The 22,115-nt window shown below is 40.8% G+C and overlaps 1 protein-coding gene across 5 annotated transcripts; it reads right to left on the bottom strand.

Moving 5' to 3' along the window:
* Positions 1 to 428: 428 nt before the first annotated feature.
* On the bottom strand, positions 429 to 17,834 carry LOC102173185 (tripartite motif-containing protein 5). 5 transcript variants are annotated; one of them, XM_018044698.1, is made up of 8 exons: positions 17,687 to 17,834; positions 9,165 to 9,741; positions 8,531 to 8,626; positions 7,363 to 7,593; positions 4,015 to 4,037; positions 2,707 to 2,807; positions 2,369 to 2,395; positions 429 to 2,155 (listed from the first exon to the last, which is right to left on the bottom strand). In XM_018044698.1, exons 2-8 carry the CDS (start codon positions 9,585 to 9,587, stop codon positions 1,527 to 1,529), a joined length of 1,530 nt encoding a protein of 509 aa, XP_017900187.1. In that variant the 5' UTR covers positions 9,588 to 9,741; positions 17,687 to 17,834; the 3' UTR covers positions 429 to 1,526. The 5 variants fall into 5 exon arrangements, 4 of the variants coding, with proteins under 4 accessions (XP_017900187.1, XP_017900188.1, XP_017900190.1 ...); XM_018044699.1 differs by having other exon boundaries at positions 9,165 to 9,656; XM_018044701.1 differs by having other exon boundaries at positions 1,753 to 2,395.
* Between the last annotated feature and the right edge of the window lie 4,281 nt (positions 17,835 to 22,115).

Below are 22,115 nucleotides of genomic sequence, written 5' to 3'. Positions count from 1 at the left end.
AGACTCTTGAGAGTCCGTTGGACTGCAAGGAGATCCAACCAGTCCATTCTAAAGGAGATCAGTCCTGGGTGTTCTTTGAAAGGAATGATGCTAAAGCTGAAACTCCAATACTTTGGTCACTGCATGCAAAGAGTTGACTCATTGGAAAAGGGTCTGGTGCTGGGAAGGATTGGGGCAGGAGGAGAAGTGGACGACAGTGGATGAGATGGCTGGATGGCATCACTGACTCGATGGATGTGATTTTGAGTGAACTCCGGGAGTTGGTGATTGACAGGGAGGCCTTGCCTGCTGTGATTTATGGGGCCGCAAAGAGTCGGACACAACATAGTGACTGAACTGAACTGAACTGCAGATTGAGAAAAAAAAATGCAACTCTTCAATCAATTTATTTTGTTTCTGAAAACAAAGAAATAATGTTGCAAATAAAGTAACATGTTCTGAAAATATTTTATTTCAATACAGTGAGGAGGAATCAAAAAGGAATAGACATTTATACTGGGCTACCCCTATGGGCTAGAAATTACAGAAGTTATTGCAAATGTTGTATTGTTTAATTGTCACAATATTAATCAGGTGATTTTTTTAAGTGAGAAACTGAACTCCATAGAATTTCATTTACTTGATAAGAGCTATTATGTAGAAACATAAGAATTATAATAAAATTCTGTGATCACACAAATATACAGTTACACAATTCTCCATGGCAGGAAGGGGTAGAATAGTCTTGACAGCAGCACAAAGTTATCTAGGATCTGAAAAATGAGACTTCAGTGAAAAGAACCATTGTATTCCTGAAGGAACAAATCTGTTTAATGAAACACTGGTATAGGTTATATTGTTTAGTAATTAATAGATAAAATATTTATTATTGAGACAGTTATAAGCTTTACACTTAGTTGCATTTATTTTTTCATAATGATCTTATGTATGGTACAATTTTATAATAAGATTATTTTAAGAAAATAACATCACTTAAACATGCTATTCAAGTTTACACTTCTAATATGTAGAGACAGGGCTTGAACTTAGACCCTCTGACACAAAACTATGATTGTTAGTACATGTCATTTATGATATTTTTCCCTCAATTTCTTAATGAATATTGGCATCATGGATAAACTGAGACACAGCTCAGCACTCACTCTTTAGTGAGGGACTCCTATATTAGGTTGAATATACAAACATTTTTGAAAAGCTTTCTTTCATTTTCTCAGTCAGGGGCAGAGTAAATGAGACTGTAAAATTTGGCAAAGGTGTTACATCATACTGCTCTTTCTTTATGGGGCATCCATCATTTTAGCATGGAGTACGGAAAATTAATTAAGATTTTCTAACACATACATAATTTTGGGGAAAATAGGACACAAGGGAAATTGTTCACCCTCCTAATGAATGAAGGATGTTCAAATGGAAAAAAAGAGAGGCAGCAAGGAAAACCGGTAAGAATGTTGCAGAGAAGCACAGGTGTGTTAGATGCACCTACGGTAAGGGGCCCTATAGAGGAGTGGGTGTGAGTGTAAGAAAACTCAACAGCTTGGTGAGCACACAGTCATGGGGGCATGACAGTTCATAGGATTGAAATATGGAACTATTTTCTGAGGAAAGTAACATGAAGAGAATTTATAAATGGGAAACCCATGGTTGGTGACATTGAGAAATAAGACAGAGCAAGCCTCATAGTCTAGGAAAACCCCAACACGATGGGGAGAAACACCCAGGGAGAGGGTTGAAATCCCAAAATCTAAGAAGGCATTATACACAGAACCCTGTTTTAACCCTATGACCCAATAGCCATTTTTAGGTTGATATCTTGAATAAACATTTTTACCATTTCCACAATTTCCATTTTTAGGTTTATATAATGAGTAAACATTTTGACAATTTCCATTTCCATAATTTCCAAGTTCTAATGGTAACTTCATGATATTTTTACAGTTTGCATCACATATCCCCAGGATCCAGGCACGTTTCTCTGACACGTCTACCTCCCAGTAATGTCTCCCTGATGTGATAACTGGGGAGCCCAGGATACCAAAATCTTCATAATTATCATTCGAATATGCATTATAGCATTGGTAACTGGATGCATATCTCACTTGTCTCTGATCCGGAGAAATGACATTTGCATTCTTGGGAGAATTCAGGGTCACCTGAACTGTTGAAAAATATAGGCTTGGGTTAGGGTAATGATGTAGTTTTCATGTGACATTTTGAAAGGGATCTTTAGAATGACTTGACTGGAAAAGTAATATGTTTGCGTCTGTTAGGAGGGAAAACATGGCTTAAAACATGAAACCTACTAGAAAATGGAAAATACTAAAAGATGATGAGAACAGGGTGGCTTGATTATACTGTGATGTCTCCTTACCCCAGTAGCGTTGCATATCTGTCAGCTCTGAAATGATAAAAAAAAAATCCACAATATTAAATATAAGCAATAAAAAAAAAAAAAAATAAATATAAGCAATAGAATCAGCCCTGAAATCTATTTTCTTCCAGATGAGGGGAATGGCTATGATGAGGTAGTGAAATGCTGAACGACAGGATGAACCAAGCCCCCGGTCATCGCCCATAAATATGACCACGTCACTAGCACAGAGTGTCTGGGCTTTGCTGTCTTCATCCACACATAGAAATTGGAGCCTCCTACCCATTTTCCCTCCATCAAAGAAGCCCTCCTGCACCCACTTGGGTAGCATTCCTCACCATTAAACACACGCAGTATGTCTCTCAGATCAGGAGCTCGAAACACTCTCCTGTGTTCCTTGGGGAAAGTTTTTGGCTCTTTCAGAGCCACGGTTTCACTCCTAGGGAAGATAAAGTTGGTGCTCACAAATGTGATTCTTTTTCCCTCTAAACCACTGGCTTGCTATATGTTCACCCTGTTTATGGGCCTGAATTGTCTTTCTTGGATGTCCTGGGAAAGAAGAGAGTGGATGCCTGATCTTGGCGCAAGAAAGAACATGTTCCAGTCTACCTTCCCAGCTACCCTGTGTGTGACTTGGATGGTCTTAAAATGTCAGAAGGGGAGTTTCTTCCTTCTATAATGAAATCATTAACCCACCACACTCCACCTCCTAGGGATCATATGAAATTATATGAAGCAATGGATTTAACAAAACAAAACGTTGGTATCTAAAAAGACTAATTTGTGGAACATTCCCTGCACAGATATGTTTTTCTAGGAAGGAGTCGGAAAGTGATGTTGCTGAATCTGGCTCCTGGGTATTTGAGACATACCAGGTATGAGAACACTCTCTAGAGCCCCAAGATCTTCAAAGACTGCTGTCCAATAGAGAGGCTCTCAGAATACCCTGAGATTTCATAATCAGTAGGAATAATCACAAACCCTTGGAGAAAAAGACATTATGAATAATAAACAAAGTAGTCTGACTTTCCTGTGTTTGCAAAGATCTTGATGCTGCCATGTAGCCTCAGACACGAGGATGTTACCTTCCTGTTCTGGATTCTAAAGTATGTGACCAAGATTGATCAACAGTTGCTCCAGGGCCAAAATATCCCTTGAGATTCAAATCTGTTTTTGGAAACCTAAGCCGAAAAACATACAAGGACTTTGTCTCTTCTGGGAGCAGAAATTAGAATATAAAGGAGTTGTCTCCAGTTCTAGGTGTTTGGCGGGAAAAGAAGACTCAACCTTCACATGACAAGTCAAGCACCTATTAAATATGGGAACCTGAGCTGCATATTGACACACAGTGTGAATTAAATTTATGAAGTCGTGGGATCTGATACTGTAATGCCTTGTTCCTAATAGTGGTACTGACCCAAACTCTGCAACTTCCCACTATCAATATTCTTTAATATAGAATCTAGTCCATTATCAATGTTTATAAAACAATCTAGCTCTGATCTATGAACAGAAATTTAAAATAAGACTATCGTCCGTTTTTCTGCCTTGAGCATTGTTTTATCTTAATTAGCTATCAGATAACTGTAAGGGATTTATTTTATTTTCGCAGCATAAATGAACTATCTCTGGTTTCCTACACATACCTTTTCAGGATAACATTCACATCCTGGTGAGAAAAGAGAAAACATGAATCAAAAAGTAATAAGTCTCCCCACTTCCCAAGCTTATTCACATCCCCATCAGCCATCGATCGTGGGAATAAAAATGGTCTCAATGTGAGAGGCAAAAAGTAGAGACAAGAGTGAAGCCAGTCATTCCAGAAGACACACACGATGTCAGATTTCCCAAAAGGTAAAAGCCTTTGACCCTTGTAGCAGCATGAGGGAGACTTCCAGTATCTGGAGATGAGACATATTTATGGGAAAAACAAAAAGCTTGTAAGTTTCATGACCCATGAGATGATTTGAGTAATTCACAGTTCTTCCATTTATTCAACAAAAGCACACAGTGATGTATTATTATTTGCCAAGCATTCAACCAGGCTTTGGAGAATCAAAGATGAATTCATAATCCTAATATTCTTCAAGCTACATATACTGCACTTGCTGAGAGTACAAGCAAACAAATGTATGATTGTAGGTGGTTTTTTCATCTCTCATCTCATTTTATACACCCTAAGTGATCTACACTCTCTTTAATCCAGCATACACACAAGTACAGTTGATTTCTAATGCCTTAGTTTTACTCAGCTTTTCTCTTAAATGCTTGTTAACATATTTGGTTAAACATAAGCCACAGGAATCAGTAACTTAGGATGCCTAATATGTAACTTACTATTCATCAACCAGAGTGTCTCCTCTCTTGTACCCCATTTGTATAATGTTGCCAGTATGCATTCAGTCACCGTCCAAAAACTAGAGCATTTGTCTGCACTGCAGTCTATACTGAGTCTGCTTAGTCCATGGCTTAACAGTTTTTTGCCATGTAATCTTCTTAATCATCACATATATTATTAGTTTTTTAGTTAGAATAGATATGCACCATTTTATCTGATCTCTTTTTCATGAAGCTTTATTTCCTTCATGTCAAAAAAAATAAGAGCAACCAGTGGTTTTTGATAAAAATTCTCTGTGTTAAAGCTCTTGTGTGTTTACCACAAAAATTAAGTAAAATTAAAATATGTAGACAGAAAATAAATGATGGTGGGGGGGTCAATTGCAAATTCATTCAAAGTCTAATTCTTAAGCTCAAACCTTATCATCAGAGGCTGGCTTGTGTCTTTTGCCAGTTCTATTCATTCCACCTCTACTGACTTTATTCTCAGTTTAAAGAGAAGATGAATCTCCTGATATAAACTCCAGAAGAGAACTTTCCCTTCTAGCGTAACCAAAAGTTCATAAACCTGCAGTGATTAGTTTACATAGAATCAGGTGTCGATAGTAAAATCATCATTGTGTTGTTGCTGGAAAGAAGTGAAGCAATGTTACAGGAAGGTTCTGTATTTACTGAAAATAAGTTAGTTTTAGTGCGAAGTAGATCATGGTAGGATAGGAAACACTGTATAATCACTAGAGCAACCACAGGGGGGGAATTTTTTTTTTTACTACAGTTAGAAAATAGGAAAGCTTCAAATTTTATACCAGGAATATTTGTTTAACGCAAAAGAAGCTAGTTAAGAAGAAAGAGAAGAATGAAAACTACAGTAGCCAAATAGAAAGCAAATAGTGAAGTTTAAATACAGCTATATCAGTATTTGTATTAAGGCTATCATCTTAATATCCCAATTAAAATGTTAGGAATGGTTGGATGAGATAACAAGGAAGAATTAGTTATTGTCATTTGTAAGAGATGTATTTTAGATGTAAAGATACAAATAGGCAAAAGTAAAAAGAGAAAAACTATGGATCATGCAAGCTCTAATGATTTCAAGTTTTTTATTATTATTAGAAAAAATTGTCTTTAAAAGAATAAAAATTACGAACAAATGAGAGGATAATTTTATAATGATAAAATGTTTCCTACCTCAAAAAGATAAACTAATTATACATGTGCATACACCTAACAATAGAGCTTTAAAACTCACCAAGCAAATGTAAAAGGAAAAATGCAGAATTTAACAATAGCAGTTGCAGATTTCAACTCACTCTCAATAAGGAGAGAAGAGTTTATATGGAAGCCACCCAATTATAGAAGATATGGACAATACATTCTACCAACTTGAAATCTATAGACCATTTCACCCAATGAATGGAGAATATAAAATCTTTTCATATGTACATTTTTCCCGACATACGATATCGGAGGCCATAAACAATTATCAGTGAATTTAAAAGTTTAAAGGAATAAAATATATATTCTCTGATTACAACTGAATTAAATTTGAAATCTACAAAAGTAAAATTCAACACTCACCAAGTATTCCTAATTAACAACACACCTTCAAATATCTACGTTTTAACAAAAAGAAATTGCATAGGAAATAGGAAAATAAGTTTATCTGAATAAAAACAAACACTAAATCAAAATGAATGGAAAGAAACTAAGACGCTGCTGCTTTTCTTATTAAGATGCTCTGAAATCAGTGATCTACTAGGAAAGAAAAGTTATTAAAAAACAGTGCACACACACTTGCACACATCACACATGCACATGCAAAAGGGTACAAACACACAACGAAAAGAAAAAAGGTGAGAGCAGAAATAAATGCATAAGAAAATTTGCAAAATACACAAAATCAATGAAACAATGCTTTTAGAAGAAAATAATATAATTGACTAAAGTAACTAAAAGGAGTAGGGAAAAAATGAAAGAGCAAAATCTGGAATACAAAAAGGGACTTTGCTCTGAGTACTGTAGACATTAAAGGTACAATAAGCAATTGTTATAAATAACTTTATGTTTACACACCAGACAACTTCCTACAAAAATATACAATAAAGGACTAACTGGTTATAATAATCTAAATAATCTTAATACAAGTAAAAAAGAAAGAAAAAATATGTATATTTTAAACTTATCCAATAAGAAAAACCCAGAGTGAAATGGCAATGCTGGTAAATTATATTGAGTATTTAAAGATAAATAACAGTTCTTCATAAACTGTCTTCAAAAACAGAAAAAGGTAGAGAATCTCAACATCTTGAGGAAAAAAATACGTCTTGGAATCTGAAGTGACTTTGTGATAATCTGAATCATGAAAAGTTTCTTGATAACTGTTCAGCACTGGGCCACAGAAAACAAGGGCTTATGGAAAATAACTGAACACAATAATCTTCTCTAGACAGTGAAGGGTTTGCAATGAGCTTGATGACAATAAAAATAGAACTTCCCTTGTTATTCCTACATTGAATTTAGTTATTCTTACAACCTCTGAAATAGATGCAGAGAAGGTATATTGCAGGGTCAAAGCAGCCTCCACGAGGGCATCAGAAGGATCACAGGAACATATTTCTCTCCTGCCTCAGATGCTGGGGTTCCTTTCCGGGTCTTACCTGCAGCAGTTCCATTGTTGATCCCTGCAAACGGCGCTCCACATCTGAGATGTGACTGCTCACCAACAGCTTCTCTTGGACCAGATCATTCTCAGATTCTGCCAGCTCTTTGAGAATAACTCCCAACTCATCCTTCAGTTTTCTCAGTTCCTTCGCCTCCTCACTGTCCAGGATTTGTCTTAGTTTTGTAAACTCTCCCTGGACACTTTGCATTTCAGTTTGTATTTGAGTCTTAGGGAATGAGAAAAAGACAGAGAGAGGTACTTGGACCAGTGGCCTGGGACTGGGAGCCAGAACTTGTTTGGGAAGTTCCCACAAGGAGTGAAAGTCTCTCAGTTATGTCTGACTCTTTGCAACCCCATGGACTGTATAGTCCATGGAATTCTCTAGGCCAGAATACTGGAGTTGATAGCTTTCCCTTCTCCAGGGGATCTTCCCAACCTAGGGATTGAACTCAGGTCTCCCGCATTGCAGGTGGATTCTTTACCAGCTGAGCTATAAGGGAAACCCAGGAATACTTGAGTGGGTAGCCTGTCCCTTCTCCAGGGGACCTTCCGAACCCAGGAACTGAACTGGGGTCTCTTGCATTGCAGGTGGTTTCATCACCGATTGAACTATCAGGGAAGCCCACAAGGAAGTGAAATAGAAAGAGGAAAGCAATACTTGGGGTAGCTGACTTTGTTTATATTTTTTTCCTCTACACCATATTTCAAAATAATGGTCCCAAGTCTGCACTGTTGAGGACAACTCAGAGCCAAATGGGATCTCTGGCTGTGGGCAGCCTTCACACATCTGTCCAGGATGCTCATGCCTCCCTCCATTACTCCTGACCCTCTCCCACCACCCTCTCCCCAAAAGTCGAACACTGAGGACAGAACCAGGAGCCATTGTCAGATATCTCCCTGAGAAGATAAGGGATAAGAATGGAATATAAACTTCCCTAGCCATCCTCATCAGAGAGACTCTCTCTGTAGACACTCCCCCTCCAGTATTTGTTTATTTGTGATATGGCCACTTTTAATACCACACCGATTACGGGAAGGCTGAAGAAAAGGATGAGCCAAATGACTGAACTGTCATGGTACAAAGAAAAAGGCAGCTCCTTGTGACCAACCCAAGGTCCTGCATGGATACCTGTCTAACTTCCTCATGAAGCATCTCCTCATACCTTCCAAGTAGACATCTCTTCTCTGACTTTAATTTCCAACTCCTCAGCTTCCTGTTTTTTCCCGTTCAGCCTCTGCAGACATGATTGGAGCATTTTCTGTGAGAAAAGAATCACACCATTGTCAAGATATGGACTTTCTCAGCATCACTGTAGTGGATAAATAAGGCTGATTTTCAAGAGAATAGACTTTACAAAAAATCGAAAGTGACTAGAATCTGTGACTCGGAAGAAGACCTTGATGTTGAATGTGTTCTTTGAGACTCAGAAGACTGGTTCTCTTTGTTCTGAAAGAAACTAGATTCTGTAAGAAAGAAAAACTTACACCTCAACCCACCCAGTGTCCTAGTTACCTATCATGTTCCAAAGGGTAATGAGAGCTTCTCTCGGCCCCAGATGTCCACGCACTAGCACAAGGTCCATGAATGTCTACTTCTGCCTAAGAGTCCATTTGTTTGCTTATACTTGGGTGGAATGCACAGAAATTTTCTTCACGTGTCAGAAGGTAGGCATATGAAGAAAAGAGATCACAGGCCTCAAGTCCCTGGCAGCCAGGTAATTAAAGCCCAATGCAAAGTAGAGATTTCCCTCAAGTACCATCTCCTGCTCTGTTTTTTCCTCCATTCTGGTCTCTTACCTGGTACTGTGGTGCAATCTCCTCCACGAGGAATGTGTTGTGACCTCGGTGCTCCTGAGATCGCTCGCAAAGCCAACAAATGACCTTCCCATCCTGCTCACAGAAGAGCTGGAGCTTCTCTCCATGGTGAGCGCAGAGATTTCTCTCTTGCTCCACCTCTGGGCTCACCTTAACCTCTCGGAGCCTCTGCACTATATTGGCCACATGCCTGTTAGGCCGTAGGTTCCCAGGCTCAAAACTAACTCTGCAGACAGGGCAGCTTTTGTGCCCCTCTTGGCCAACTGTGGATTCCTCGTTGTTTGCAGTGATACAGGCTTGACAGAAGCTGTGGCCACAGTCAAGGCTCAGGGGTTCTGTCAGAAGCTCCAGGCAAATGGGGCAGGTCACTTCCTCTTGTATGTTCATCAGGATTCCTGAAGCCATGGCAGTGGCTCACCTGCTCCTCACTGTCTTGGTTTCTGACAGTTCTCTCATTCACAGATCCTTGAATGACTGGAAAGGTTACAAGTGTAGAGCAAGACAAGTAGAAGCAAAATGACACTAGTTATCCAGATATGAAGGATGACCCAAGAACAAACTATTGAAGGAGAAAAAAGAAAAGGATAAAAATTTAAAAAGAGCTTCTTGACCTGGTAAAATGATTCTTTTTATAATAATTCTAAACATTTTATTTTCAGTTCCTGTCACATGACAAATTTCATGTATCCTCATCTATGCGTTGATTGTTCTTTTTCTTTCCCAAAACACAAACTAGTGAGCTTTTCTTACTGAGATCTGTGAGTGACCCACCATCTAGCCTGCTTTTTCTCCTCCATGCTAAAAGCACATCCTCAATGTAAAAAGCCCTAAACCAGGTAAGTATTTGGGCTTTTATACCTGCTCTTGTCTCGTCATGGTGTATCAGTATTACTCACTCTTTTTTTTTTAATTGAGGTGTGGTTGATTTAGAGTGTTGTGTTAGTATTAAGGGTACAGCAAAGTGATTTTATTTATATGTATATATATATATATATATATATATATATATATATGCTAAGTTACTTTAGTTGTGTCCAACTCTGTGTGACCCCATAGACAGCAGCCCACCAGGCTCCTCCGTCCCTGGGATATACCAGGCAAGAACACTGGAGTGGGTTGCCATTTATTTCTCCAATGCATGAAAGTGAAAATTGAAAGTGAAGTCGCTCAGTCGTGTCCGACTCTTCGCGACCCCATGGACTGCAGCCTACCAGGCTCCTCCGTCCATGGGATTTTCCAGGCAAGAGTACTGGAGTGGGGTGCCATCGCATTCTCTGATATATATATATTCTGTGCTGTGCTATGCTTAGTTGCTCAGTTGTGTCTGAGTCTGCGACCACATGGACTGTAGCCTGCTAGGCTCCTCTGCCCATGGGGATTCTCCAAGCAAGCATACTGGAGTGGGTTGCCATGACCTCCTCCGGAGAATCTTCCCAACCCAGGAATTGAACCTGGGTCTCCTGCATTGCAGTGGATTCTTTACCACCTGAACTACCAGGGAAGCCTATATAAATATAGGCTTCTGGGTTCAGTCCCTGGGTTGGGAAGATCCTCTGGAGTAGGGCATGGCAACCCGTGCCATTATTCTTGTCTGGAGAATCCCATAGACAGAGAAAGTTGGAGGGCTATAGTCCAAAGGGTCTCAAAGAGTCGGACACAACTCAAATGACTAAGGGTGCACACACATACACGTGCATGTCTGTGTGTGTGTGTGTGCGCGTGTGTGTGTGTGTATGTGTAGGGCTTTCCAGGTGGCACAGTGGTAAAGAGTCTACCTCCAGTGCAGGAGATATGGGTTTGATCTCTGGGTCAGGAACATTTCTGGGGTAGGAAATGGCAGCCCACTCCAGCATTCTTGCCTAGAAAAATCCCATGGCCAGAGGATCCTGACAGGAGAGTCCATGGAGTCTGAAAGAATCGGACACAACTCAGAGACTGGGCATGCATGCATATGTATATATGTATGTATATATATATATATATACATATACACACACAGATATATATATATATACAGATATATGTGTATATATTTCTTCTCATATTCTTTTCCCATTAAAATTTCTTATAAGACATTGAGTATACTTACCTGTGCTATATAGAAAACCCTTGCTTACCCATTTTAAGTGTAGTAGATTGTATATATTAATACCAAACTCTTAATTTGTTTCCGTTACCCATTCACTTTGGTAACCATAAGTTTGTTTACGATGTCTATGAGTCTATTTCTGTTTTGTAAATCAATTTATTTGTATCTTTTTTTTAAGATTCTAAATATAGGTGATATCACAATATTTCTCTTTCTCTTTCTGTCTTACTTCACTGGATATAATAATCTCTAGGTCCATCCATGTTGCTGCAAATGACAGTATTTCATCCTTTTTATGACTAGTATTCCATTGTATGTATCCTTTATTTATCTGTTGATGGACATGTAGGTTGCTTCCATGGCTTGGCTATTGTAAATAGTGCTACAATGAGTACCGGGGTGGTGCATGCATCTTTCTGAATTAGAATTTAATCTGGATATATGTCTAGGAGTGGGATTATAGGATTATACAGTAACGTTATTTTGTTTTAAAATCCTCCGTAATTTTTTCCATAGCGGCTACAAAACTTTACACTCCCACCAAGAGTCTAGAAGGATTCCTTTTCCTCTACACCCTCCCCAGCATTTACTATGGTAGCCTTTTAAATGATGGCCATTCTGACTGGAGTATGACTCTCTCATACTTCAGGTCACTCTCTCTTTACATGTTCTTTTATCACATAGGCCCTTCTGATGACTTATTATATGGTAACTCTTACCACCATGTGTTGAATATTTACAATGATTTCCCTTATTATTGTGCCATAATATATGACAATAGTTTTGTGTAGATAGTAAAAAAAAAATTCCTTTATCAGATGTGAAAATAAAGATAGTGACCTACAGAAATCATATATCATCAATACACAGAATGGGAATTCAGGGTCCTCCTTGACAGGTCTCTTAACCCAGTGAGTTAGTCAAAGACAAACAGAGGTGACTTCATGGACCCAATTAAACCAAGGCACTGAGGGTGTAGAAGTAAGGAGACCTAGCCCAGCTAAGAGGTCTTGGGTAGTCTCAAGTGTGTAAATATTGATTTCATTTTGGTCCAGAAATATGCCAACCAAGGACATTGATAGGAGATTAATAACATGAAAGTATGAGGATGGTGAGGTGTGAGATGGTGCAAATAGATTCATAGGATCACATGAGTCAGATACACAAAAAAATAGAAACACAGATGAAATTAATGTTGCTTTTGAGAAAAAAATCCTCAAAATATTAGGCAAGATCATTCAACTAATTATGATTGCCAAAAAAAATTGTGTACTGTCAATTGGACTAATATCCATACATAGAAAGTGGAAATAGAGTGTTTAAACATAAATGAATGGGCTTACTAGTCACTTGGAAAGTAATAGCAAATTAAAATTCAGTTATATATATATACATATACATATACATATACATACATATCCCAGGCTTCCCTAGTGTCTCAGATGGTTAAGAGTCTATGATCAATGCAGGAGACCCAGTTTCAATCCCTGGGCCAGGAAGATACCCTGGAGAAGAGAATGGCAGCCCACTCCAGTATTCTTGCCTGAAGAATTCCATGGTCAGAGAAGCTAGGCAGGTTACAGTCCATGGGATGCAAAGAGTCAGACACAAGTGAGCAACTAATACTTGCATATATATATAAAGAGATAGAGAAAACACTACTAGAGAGACATATGTGGTGTTCAGAAATCAAAGACTGGGGGGAAAGATGGAATTATCCAAAACTTCCAACTTAAAACACAAGGATTGAACTGAAAACTGAAGAAGATGAAGGAGACATGAAAAGAGAAAGAGAAAAAGTGTGTATTAGGTGAAGGAAATAATCTGTTTCTGAAAGACATATCATCTTGTATGAGTTTTAAAAGGCCAATGTGGCTGTACACAGAAGACTGCTAGTCTTGTATTATAAGAGGCTACAGTGACATTAAATATCACACTTCCCAAATTATGAAACATTTGGGGACCCATTTGTGAGAGTCAGGAGAAGTTATCAATGTTTTCCCATCAGAGAAGAGTAAGGGCATGACCAGCTGTGCCTTGGGGTGTGAGATGTTGAATGGACCCAGTGTGGAATTGGGAAGATCAGGTCGGATGCAGGCTCAGCTGCTCAGGGGAGAGATGGTGATAGCTTGAGGGACAAGATGATGAAGGAAATTCTGAGCAGCAGGTGAGAGTGAGAGATGAGAGGAGGTAAAAGGACAGAACTGGGAGTTGTATTAGATATGTGGGAAAAAGTATTAATATCAGTCCTGTACATTTTCCTCCTGTAAAGATCATATTGCCCTTTTTTCTTCCTAAGGTTTTTGTTGTTGTTGTTGTTGCTGTTTTTGTTGCATGTGCTTTGTGTTTCTGGGAAACCTATTGAATTACAACAAAGTGGAAAGTCAGCAGCCTTTCATGACCACATTGCTGGCAGCAAGACTAGCCTGATGTATGAAATGCATTTGGGCTAGAAAGACTTTGCATGGAATTTAAATGATGATTGATGAAGATACATCTCATTGTTCACAAGGGAATTGTGAGTCTTCTGTCAAATATGTCTGTTTTAGGTCCCTAGAAGTTGTGCTCATGGTCATTTACAATGGGTTCAGATCTTTACAGAACTAAAGTTATCTCACCTGTGGTGGGTTCACATCCATCCATCTAGTATGGTTCCTTACAAAGCTGAGATGACAGGGATAATGTCCCTCCTGTACGGAACATCTCTGAGAGCTCAACTAAAGCAGCTGTGCCCAAAGCTATGTCTCCTGTCCTGTAACTCCCAGCTAAGCTTAGCCAACCTGGCAGTTTATATCCTATGAGGCTGTATGGGTAGGATTGGTGATTCAGATTGGAAACCACTGCTTGTGGTCAGTTGGTGGGGGTGTCGCAGAGTGGCAGCCCAGTGATGCTCATTCTTCAGCCTGGACTCACTATGGCCCTGTGGCCACAGTCTAAACTCAGGGTCCATCAGAGGTTCCAGGTGCAGGGGACTATGAAGCAACAAATAAGAAAAGGAAGTTCTCAAATGATATTCCTGTCTAAATGGTTGCCAAAGTTTGATGACAAAAGAAAGATCTCCAGTGTGAGACAGCTAATGAGTCTCTGTTCACTCTGAACAAGGCGATGAAAGCTATACAGGCTGCACAGAGTTAAATTGGGACTTACTGAAACTCTCCAGCTATGCCATGTTCATCCTACATGAAGGATCCTGATAAAGATGAGGCTGAATCAAAAAGTCTACGAACCATAAATGCTGGAGAGGGTGTAAAAGGGAACCCTCTTACATGGTTGGTGGCAATGCAAACGTGTATAACCACTATGGAGAACAGTGTGGAGATTCCTTAAAAAACTGGAAATAGAACTGCCATACGACCCAGCAATCCCACTGCTGGGCATACACACCACGGAAACCAGAATGGAAAGAAACACATGTACCCCAGTGTTCACTGCAGCACTGTTTACAATAGCTAGGACATGGAAGCAACTTAGAAGTCCATTGGCAGACAAATGGATAAGGAAGTTGTGATACAATTACACAATGGAATATTACTCAGGTATAAAAAAGAATGCATTTCAGTCGGTTCTAATGAGGTGGAGGAAACTGGAGCCTAATATACAGAATGAAGTAAGTCAGAATGAGAAACACCAATACAGTATATTAACACATGTATACGGAATTTAGAAAGACAGTAACGACTCTATACATAAGACAGACATCCCTCTGGGGTAGGGAGGCAGGTGGGAGGGGGGTTCAAAAGTGGGGTGAACACATGCATCCGTGGCTGATTTATATTGATGTATGGCAAAATCCAGCACAAAATTGTAAAGTAATTAGCCTCCAATGATTATATATGAAAAAGATGAGGTTGAAAGTGAACCAGAAATAGAATCCAGCTAATGTTACAGATACTGAAAATATGTACTTTGCCCCTGGCTGCAAAGATCAAGTACCCCAGATCACTCTCTGATTAATAAAATCAGAGGTCAACATGATTCAAATCTATGACTAAAACTATTATTCAAATCTGGTGAGGGGCCTCCAGTTATATTTCAATGCATTCAAGATCCAACCAATGCTCAGCTGCATCAAGAACCTATCGAGAAGGAAGGATCAGAAGATCCATTCAGACATGGGGAGGCAGATTTACTTTCTCTGCAGAGATAAGAGCTAACGTCAAAGCAGTGATCACCATAGACACAGAAGAAACTAGTGCTCACATATGAAGTATGATACCCCACCACTATCTAAACAGTGACCCAACCTTCCCCCGACAAGCAGGAAGAGAGATGTGGGAACATGAGTCACCTCTGCCTGATAAAACCTTCAGGTGATTGCACCTTGCAGGTTGGTCCTCTGACATTTGAGCTCACGAGAATACAAACTCACAGTATCTCAGAGGTACCAACTACAGATCAACAAAAAAGGACATAAAACTACAATAATTATGTAAAAGTCCAAACAGGAAATGTATAAGCAGAACTTTCTTCTGTGACTGCAGGAAGTTGTTTCTCTTAATGTGAGAGAGCCACAAGTTCCTGATGTTGCATGGGAAACCATCATTTCTGAGAATCAAATTGGAAAGTGAAATTGTGCTTTGTTTTATGCGCCAGGCAGTTTTCTACTATATAGTGTAAACTACTGAGAACACTTGCAAAATAAAACCTGAAGCAGTAAAGTAAGAAATCTATTTGAAAATCATGTAGTAATTACCATGACAGGTTCACTGTGAATTCAGAAGCTGTTTCTAACATCTTCTGTGGCTGAGAGGGCGACAAGGAATGTGTAGCAGGATTGATAACGTCCAAATAAGATTTGGTCAACAGAGAAGAGGTCATGGTGAGAAGAAAGATTTGACTTCTGTTTCTGTGCCTCGAGTTCAGTGGGTACAGTTGTACCCTTATAGGAAAGAGGAAGGTAGATAAACACGTGGTTCCTCTAACTTATCTTCTGTCACAAGTCTCATGATGTAGTATAAGAATACTTCTCTAACATCTTTTGCTATCCTTAGTAACAATCAAGTAACAAGTCTTTAAAACTTAAAGTTAGATGACTCAGAGAGATGGTATGGGGAGGGAGGTGGGAGGGGGGTTCAGGATTGTGCACACGTGTAACCCGAGGCGGATTCATGTTGATGTACGGCAAAACCAATATAGTATTGTAAAGTTAAATAAAGGTAATAAAAAAAAGGTAGATATCACTGTTACTAGAAATTAGATGCTTCCTGATGGCACTTCTGGAAGTTTTTCCCAAGGGCTCTCCTTGCCCCAATCTCTCAGCTGAGCTGCTTCAGGGTGGCACATCCCACTGAAGGAGAGGCATGAACAGGTTAGGGAATGTAAGGAAGTGCAGCATTTCCCTGTGTCTGGACCAGAGAATTCATGAGAGGCTGCAGAGCCCACCAGATGTCACAGCACCTGATAGCTGAGCACAGGAAAACCTAGGGAAATGAGAAATGATCTATACAGCCATGCAGAAATACTGTATTCCTACACTGATAGAAATGAAAATGTCAGGACTGGAAGACCCTTCAGCCTTTGACCTGTTATTGAGGAAGGGGACTTTTTAACTCTGAATACCAAAGATTCTGGCTGTTCTCGGTATGTTCGATTCGTACTGTCACGCGAGTGTATGCTCCTCGGTTCTTTGTCTCATCACAACAGAGATTTGGAGTGACAGACATTAAAGCCCCCTCGTCGTGTCACAGGTCTCAGGTCTTGGATAGACCATGTTACAGCTGTCAGGTCTCGAATGGACCATGTCATAGCTCTTAGGCAAATCAGTGTTACAGCTCTATTTTATTTAGAAGATAGCAGGAAAATCCATCTTCGAGGCCTGAGGGCACGTGGATCCAAAGTCAGGAGAAGACCACCCCATCGCAGGGGAGAGAGAGCTAGCAGGCTTTGGCTCCTCGATTTACATGTTTCTCTCTCCCTGGGCCTGTCCTTTGTAAATTGGGCCACCCAGGAGTGTTGTTTGTTTCACCTGAGGTCCTCACTCCGGTCCTCGGACCTTCTTTTGTTCTGTATTCGTGGGCTTTTCCCTTCCTTGTCTTTTAGCCACCGCCATTTTGGACTCCTTTTCCCTATTCTACCTACCTGACAGTACTTAACACTACTTCTTGCCTGGAGAATCCCACGGACAGAAGAGCCTGGAGGGCTACAGTCCATGGGGTCACAGAGAGTCGGACACGACTCACTGACTAACACACAACACACAGCAGTACTTACAGAATTCAAAATATCTGTGGCTAGATTCAGCCTACAGAAATAAACAGTCCCTCCAAGGAACAAAGCCTTTCTTTTCTTCCAACCACCCTTCTCTTAACACTTCCTGTCCCCAAGACTGATCTTCTGTCAGCAGTCTAATCAGGAAGCCTGCAAGCTGCACCTTTCCTCCATTTAGAACAGCTTGCAAACAACAAATAACACTCACCTAAGCAGATTCCACTTTTTCTTGTGTATCTTTCAAATTCTGCCCTCCACACACCATTCAGTTATCCTCAGATATGAATGGAGAAATTGTCGTTCCTTGGAGAAGAGGAAACACATCTCTTTGGACAGGATTCACTCCCCTCACCATGGGCTTGAAGGAAACTGAAAGTTAAATTCTAGTGGGTGGAGTTTGGCCAGGAAAGGACGAGAGAAACTATAAGGCCAGAAAGAGGCAGCCAGATAGGGCCTCTGGAAATTAAGGAGGCTTTTGTGCCTGTGCCCAGTGAGTCAGTGAGTGCCTTTTATTCCTATTGAGAGGGTAACAGGCAAGAAGGCCAGGGGTCTCCAAAGGGAGGAAATACCCTGCAACTGTCAGACATTTTTCTCTCTCTTAAGCGGCAGGAGGAAAGAAACTAGGGATATTTTTTCCTTATCTATACAAATTTAAAAGAAAATTTCTCTTAAAATTCTGTGTTGCCATAGTGACACCTGGTTTCACCTGAAGTTAACCAATGCCTTTTTCTTATGGAAATGTTTATCTTAAGCTATGCTAATGTCCTATGCATTTACCCCAAACTCTGTCTTCAACTCGGTTCCACCTTTTGGCTCAGAGCCTTTTTGCTAAACCAGTACGTTATACTCAGATATTGTTCCTCTAATCTATGTAAATGAAAGTATTTGTATGGTGATCTGCCCTTCTTCAAGATTCAAGTTAATCATTTTATGCCCCAAGGAGAATCATTTGGTGCCAAGATTATCCCAGAAGGCATCTTATGGGTGAGGGGCCTGGTGCCATTCTGAGTTTGAAGACATTCCTTTCTTTCATTAAAGACAGCTGGTGATCAGATAACATCCAGCTGAAGACTAGCAGGGGGGTACTCTTTCTGCCCCCTTCTGATGCCAATGTCAGAAGCTTTCTCTGTCTCCTTTATACTTTAATAAAACTTTATTACACAAAAGCTCTGAGTGATCAAGACTCGTCTCTGGCCCCGCATTGAATTCTTCTCCTCCGGGGGCCAAGAATCCCGACGACGTGATTCCACAACAACCTTTCATCTTGGGGGCTTGTCCGGGATCCTTCAGGACAAGGTAAGGATGCTTGGAGCTCTAGCTCTTTGTTCTCTTAGCAAACACGTTTTCTGCTGTGCTTTACTAACTCTACGGTGCGCTGTGTGAAGCAAGTAAGGAGGCTTGCTCTGCGGTTTCACGGTGATCTCATATGACTTATGGCAGAAACCTGTCGGAGGTTTCTACCGAGCTGCCAATGCAGAGGCACCCAGTGACTCCTTTGGGAACCGACTAGAAATGGGCAAAGTGTGTGGACCGAACTCTCCTTTCTCAGTCAAACTTTTCGGTCTCTTTGACCATTTCATAGCTCCTTGGGAATTAGAAGTACTAACCTAATCTATCGGATCATAGACTTTCAAGGGACTTGTGATCTATACTGTTCCTGTGTACTGTGGCTTAGGTTCCAAACTTGGATTGGTAGTCAGAAAGTGCCTAGCCTTGCTAGGAATTGGAAGTTTAGAATCTAGATGGAGCTCTAGCCCCAAGAACATCTCTGAGGTTAAAGGTTACTCAGATTGGGACTGCAATGGGTTTCTTTTTCCTTTGGTAACGCTGACTCTTAGTGGACGAGAAGAGGCTCTCATACTGGTGTGGTGGTGCTTGAAAAGAACACCTCAGCTTTATGTTCATATTGGTCTTATTGTCGTCAGGAATATACGCAGGGTCGTGCACATGCGCTCAGGTGACGAATGTTTCCTCCAGCGGTCTTAGCTTGGGAGGCATTCCGGACGGTTACACTGATTGCAGCCCGGCTGGCATTAGAGGCAAGCAAGGTTAAAGGTGAAGAGCTGCACATCAGGTAGAGATGCTATCAGGTCTACCCCTGGAACATCCCCACCCCATCTCGGTGGTAGAACCGTGAGGGTCGAGACGGCGCCTGCGTCGGTAAGGGACAGACTAAGTCCGACCAGGAAGGAAAAGCTTTTGGTGTAAAGTCTGTCTACACCCCCGTCTAGAGCAGGGAGGGACGCCTCCGGTAGAAAAATGGCGCTGGTCGCTTTTTTTCTCTCTTACAGATGATGGGTGCTAACAATTCCAACCTCACTCCTTTGAACTGTATCCTGAAAAACTGGGATAGATTTGATCCTCAGGGCTTAAAGAAGACACACCTGGTCTTCCTATGCGATACCGCATGGCCACGATATCCATTAGAGGACAGGGAACGGTGGCCGGTTGGAGGGTCTTTTAAGTTAATACTGTTTTACAATTAGACCGGTTCTGTAAGGTAGAAGGGAAAAGGGATCTTAGAAGATAGATTGCTCACTCAGTCGGCTCCAGATATCTGCCGTAGGCTACAAAAACGGGGGTATGGACCGAATCAGTCTTTAGATACTCTGTTGCAACTGGCTCAGACAGTCTGTTATGGTAGGGAATATGAGGAAAAGAAAGAAAGGCAAAAAAAGACAGAGGAAAAGGCAGAAGTCTATGCAATGGCTATGAAAAACACTCTTAAACAGCCCGAGAAAAATGCCCAGAGGGACCCACATGAAAAGGGATGGGCTTGCTATTACTCTGGAAAGGAGGGGCACCTCAAGGGGGATTACCCTCAGGCATCTAAGCCGCCCCTGGCTCCATGTCCGGTCTGCAAAGGACCACACTGGAAGAGAGACTGCCCTCAGGCTGAGGTCTCCGGGGTCGGACTCTCAAGACAATCAGGACTGAAGGTGTACAGGGGTCCCCCCAAAAGCTCCCGTCCTAATTACACCTGAGGAACCCCGGGTATTAATAATTGTGGGGGGTCAATCCGTTGATTTCCTTTTAGATACTGGGGCAACTTACTCTGTGCTTACTGAAGCCCCTGGCCCACTTTCTTCCCGATCCACTTCCTTAATGGGACTGTCTGGACGAGCCAAAAGGTATTATTTCAGTTATTCTTTATCTTGCAACTGAGATTCTGTGCTATTTTCACACGAGTTTCTGATTGTGCCAGAATCTCCCTCACCCCTTTTGGGGAGGGATATACTTAGCAAGGTCCATGCCTCTGTTTTTATGAATATGGAGCGCTCCCTTTCTCTCCCTTTAGTTGAACCTAGTTTAATCCTAGAGCATGGGCTGAGGGAAAATCTGTGTGTCGAGCACAAAATGCTATTCCTGTAGTTGTCAAGCTCAAAGACCCACACTTATTTCCACATACAAAGCAGTATCCACTGAAACCTGAGGTTAAGGAAGGGTTAAAACCCATCACTGAAAATTTAAAGGACCAGGGACTATTAATTCCCTGTGACCTCCTTGCAACACTCCTATTTTGGGTATAAGAAATCAAATGGTAAAAGGAGACTAGTTCAAGATTTACATGCAATCAATGAGGCTGTAGTTCCTTTACACCATGTGGTGCCTAATCCTTATACTCTATTGTCTGAAATTCCTGACCGAGCCAAATATTTCTCAGTAATTGATTTAAAAGATGCCTTCTATTCAGTGCCTTTGGCGGAGGAAAGTCAATTTCTATTTGCCTTTGAAGACCCTATGCAGCCAGCTTCTCAGTTAACCTGGACAGTTTTGCCCCAGGGATTTCGTGATAGTCCTCACTTATTTGGACAAAGTTTGTCACGGGATCTACAAAACTGTAACAGCTCTGAAGTGGTGGTGTTACAATATGTAGATGATATTTTGCTCTGTGCTAAGACAGAGGAAGCTTGTTCACGTACCTCAGAAGATTTCTTAAACTTTCTGGCAGGCTGCGGTTAGAAGGCATCAAGAGAAAAGGCTCAGCTTTGTCAACAATCAGTTAGATATCTGGGCCTAATCATATCAGAAGGGCCTAGGGCCATAGGCCCTGAGAGAATTAAACCTATACTAAATCATCCCCTACCTATGACTTTGAGACAATTGAGAGGATTTTGGGGAATCACGGGTTACTGTCACATTTGGATTCCGGGTTATGGGGAACTTGCCCGGCCTTTATATAAACTTATAGCTGAAACTCAGCAGGCCCAAACTGACAAACTGGTTTGGTCTCCAGAAACTCAAAAGGCTTTGAAGGTTCTTCAGACTGCTCTCCTGCATGCTCCAGCTCTGAGCTTGCCCACAGGGTCAGAATTTAATTTGTTTGTCACTGAAAGGAAAGGTCTGGCCTTGGGAGTTTTGACACAACCCCGAGGGCCTCACCAGCGAACTATTGCTTATCTAAGCAGAGGATTAGATGTAATCTCACGAGGGGGCCCCACTGCCTAAGAGTAATTGGAGCAGCAGCTTTATTAGCACCTGAATCTTTAAAAATAATTAATGGCCAAAAACCTACTGTACTGACTTCTTATGATGTGAGTGGAATCTTAAATTCTAAGGTTAATATTTGGATGAAAGACAGTAGGCTTCTTAAATATGAGTTCAGTCAGTTCAGTTGCCTCAGTCGTGTCCGACTC

The sequence above is a fragment of the Capra hircus genome, unplaced genomic scaffold (assembly GCF_001704415.2).
Source record: "Capra hircus breed San Clemente unplaced genomic scaffold, ASM170441v1, whole genome shotgun sequence".
NCBI classification, from domain to species: domain Eukaryota; kingdom Metazoa; phylum Chordata; class Mammalia; order Artiodactyla; family Bovidae; genus Capra; species Capra hircus.
Note: the sequence above shows the minus strand (reverse complement) of the source record. Positions and strands in the feature narration are given on the sequence as shown.

What these genes read in the sequence shown, in the direction of transcription:
- LOC102173185 (XM_018044698.1), bottom strand. Translation starts at nt 9,587, where the DNA reads ATGGCTTCAGGAATCCTGATGAACATACAAGAGGAAGTGACCTGCCCC. An exon ending in AAGAGATGTCTACTTGGAAG is followed by an intron (nt 7,594 to 8,530) that starts GTATGAGGAGAT and finishes TCATTCCCTAAG; the next exon opens with ACTCAAATACAAACTGAAAT. An exon ending in CAACAATGGAACTGCTGCAG is followed by an intron (nt 4,038 to 7,362) that starts GTAAGACCCGGA and finishes TTTTCTCACCAG; the next exon opens with GATGTGAATGTTATCCTGAA.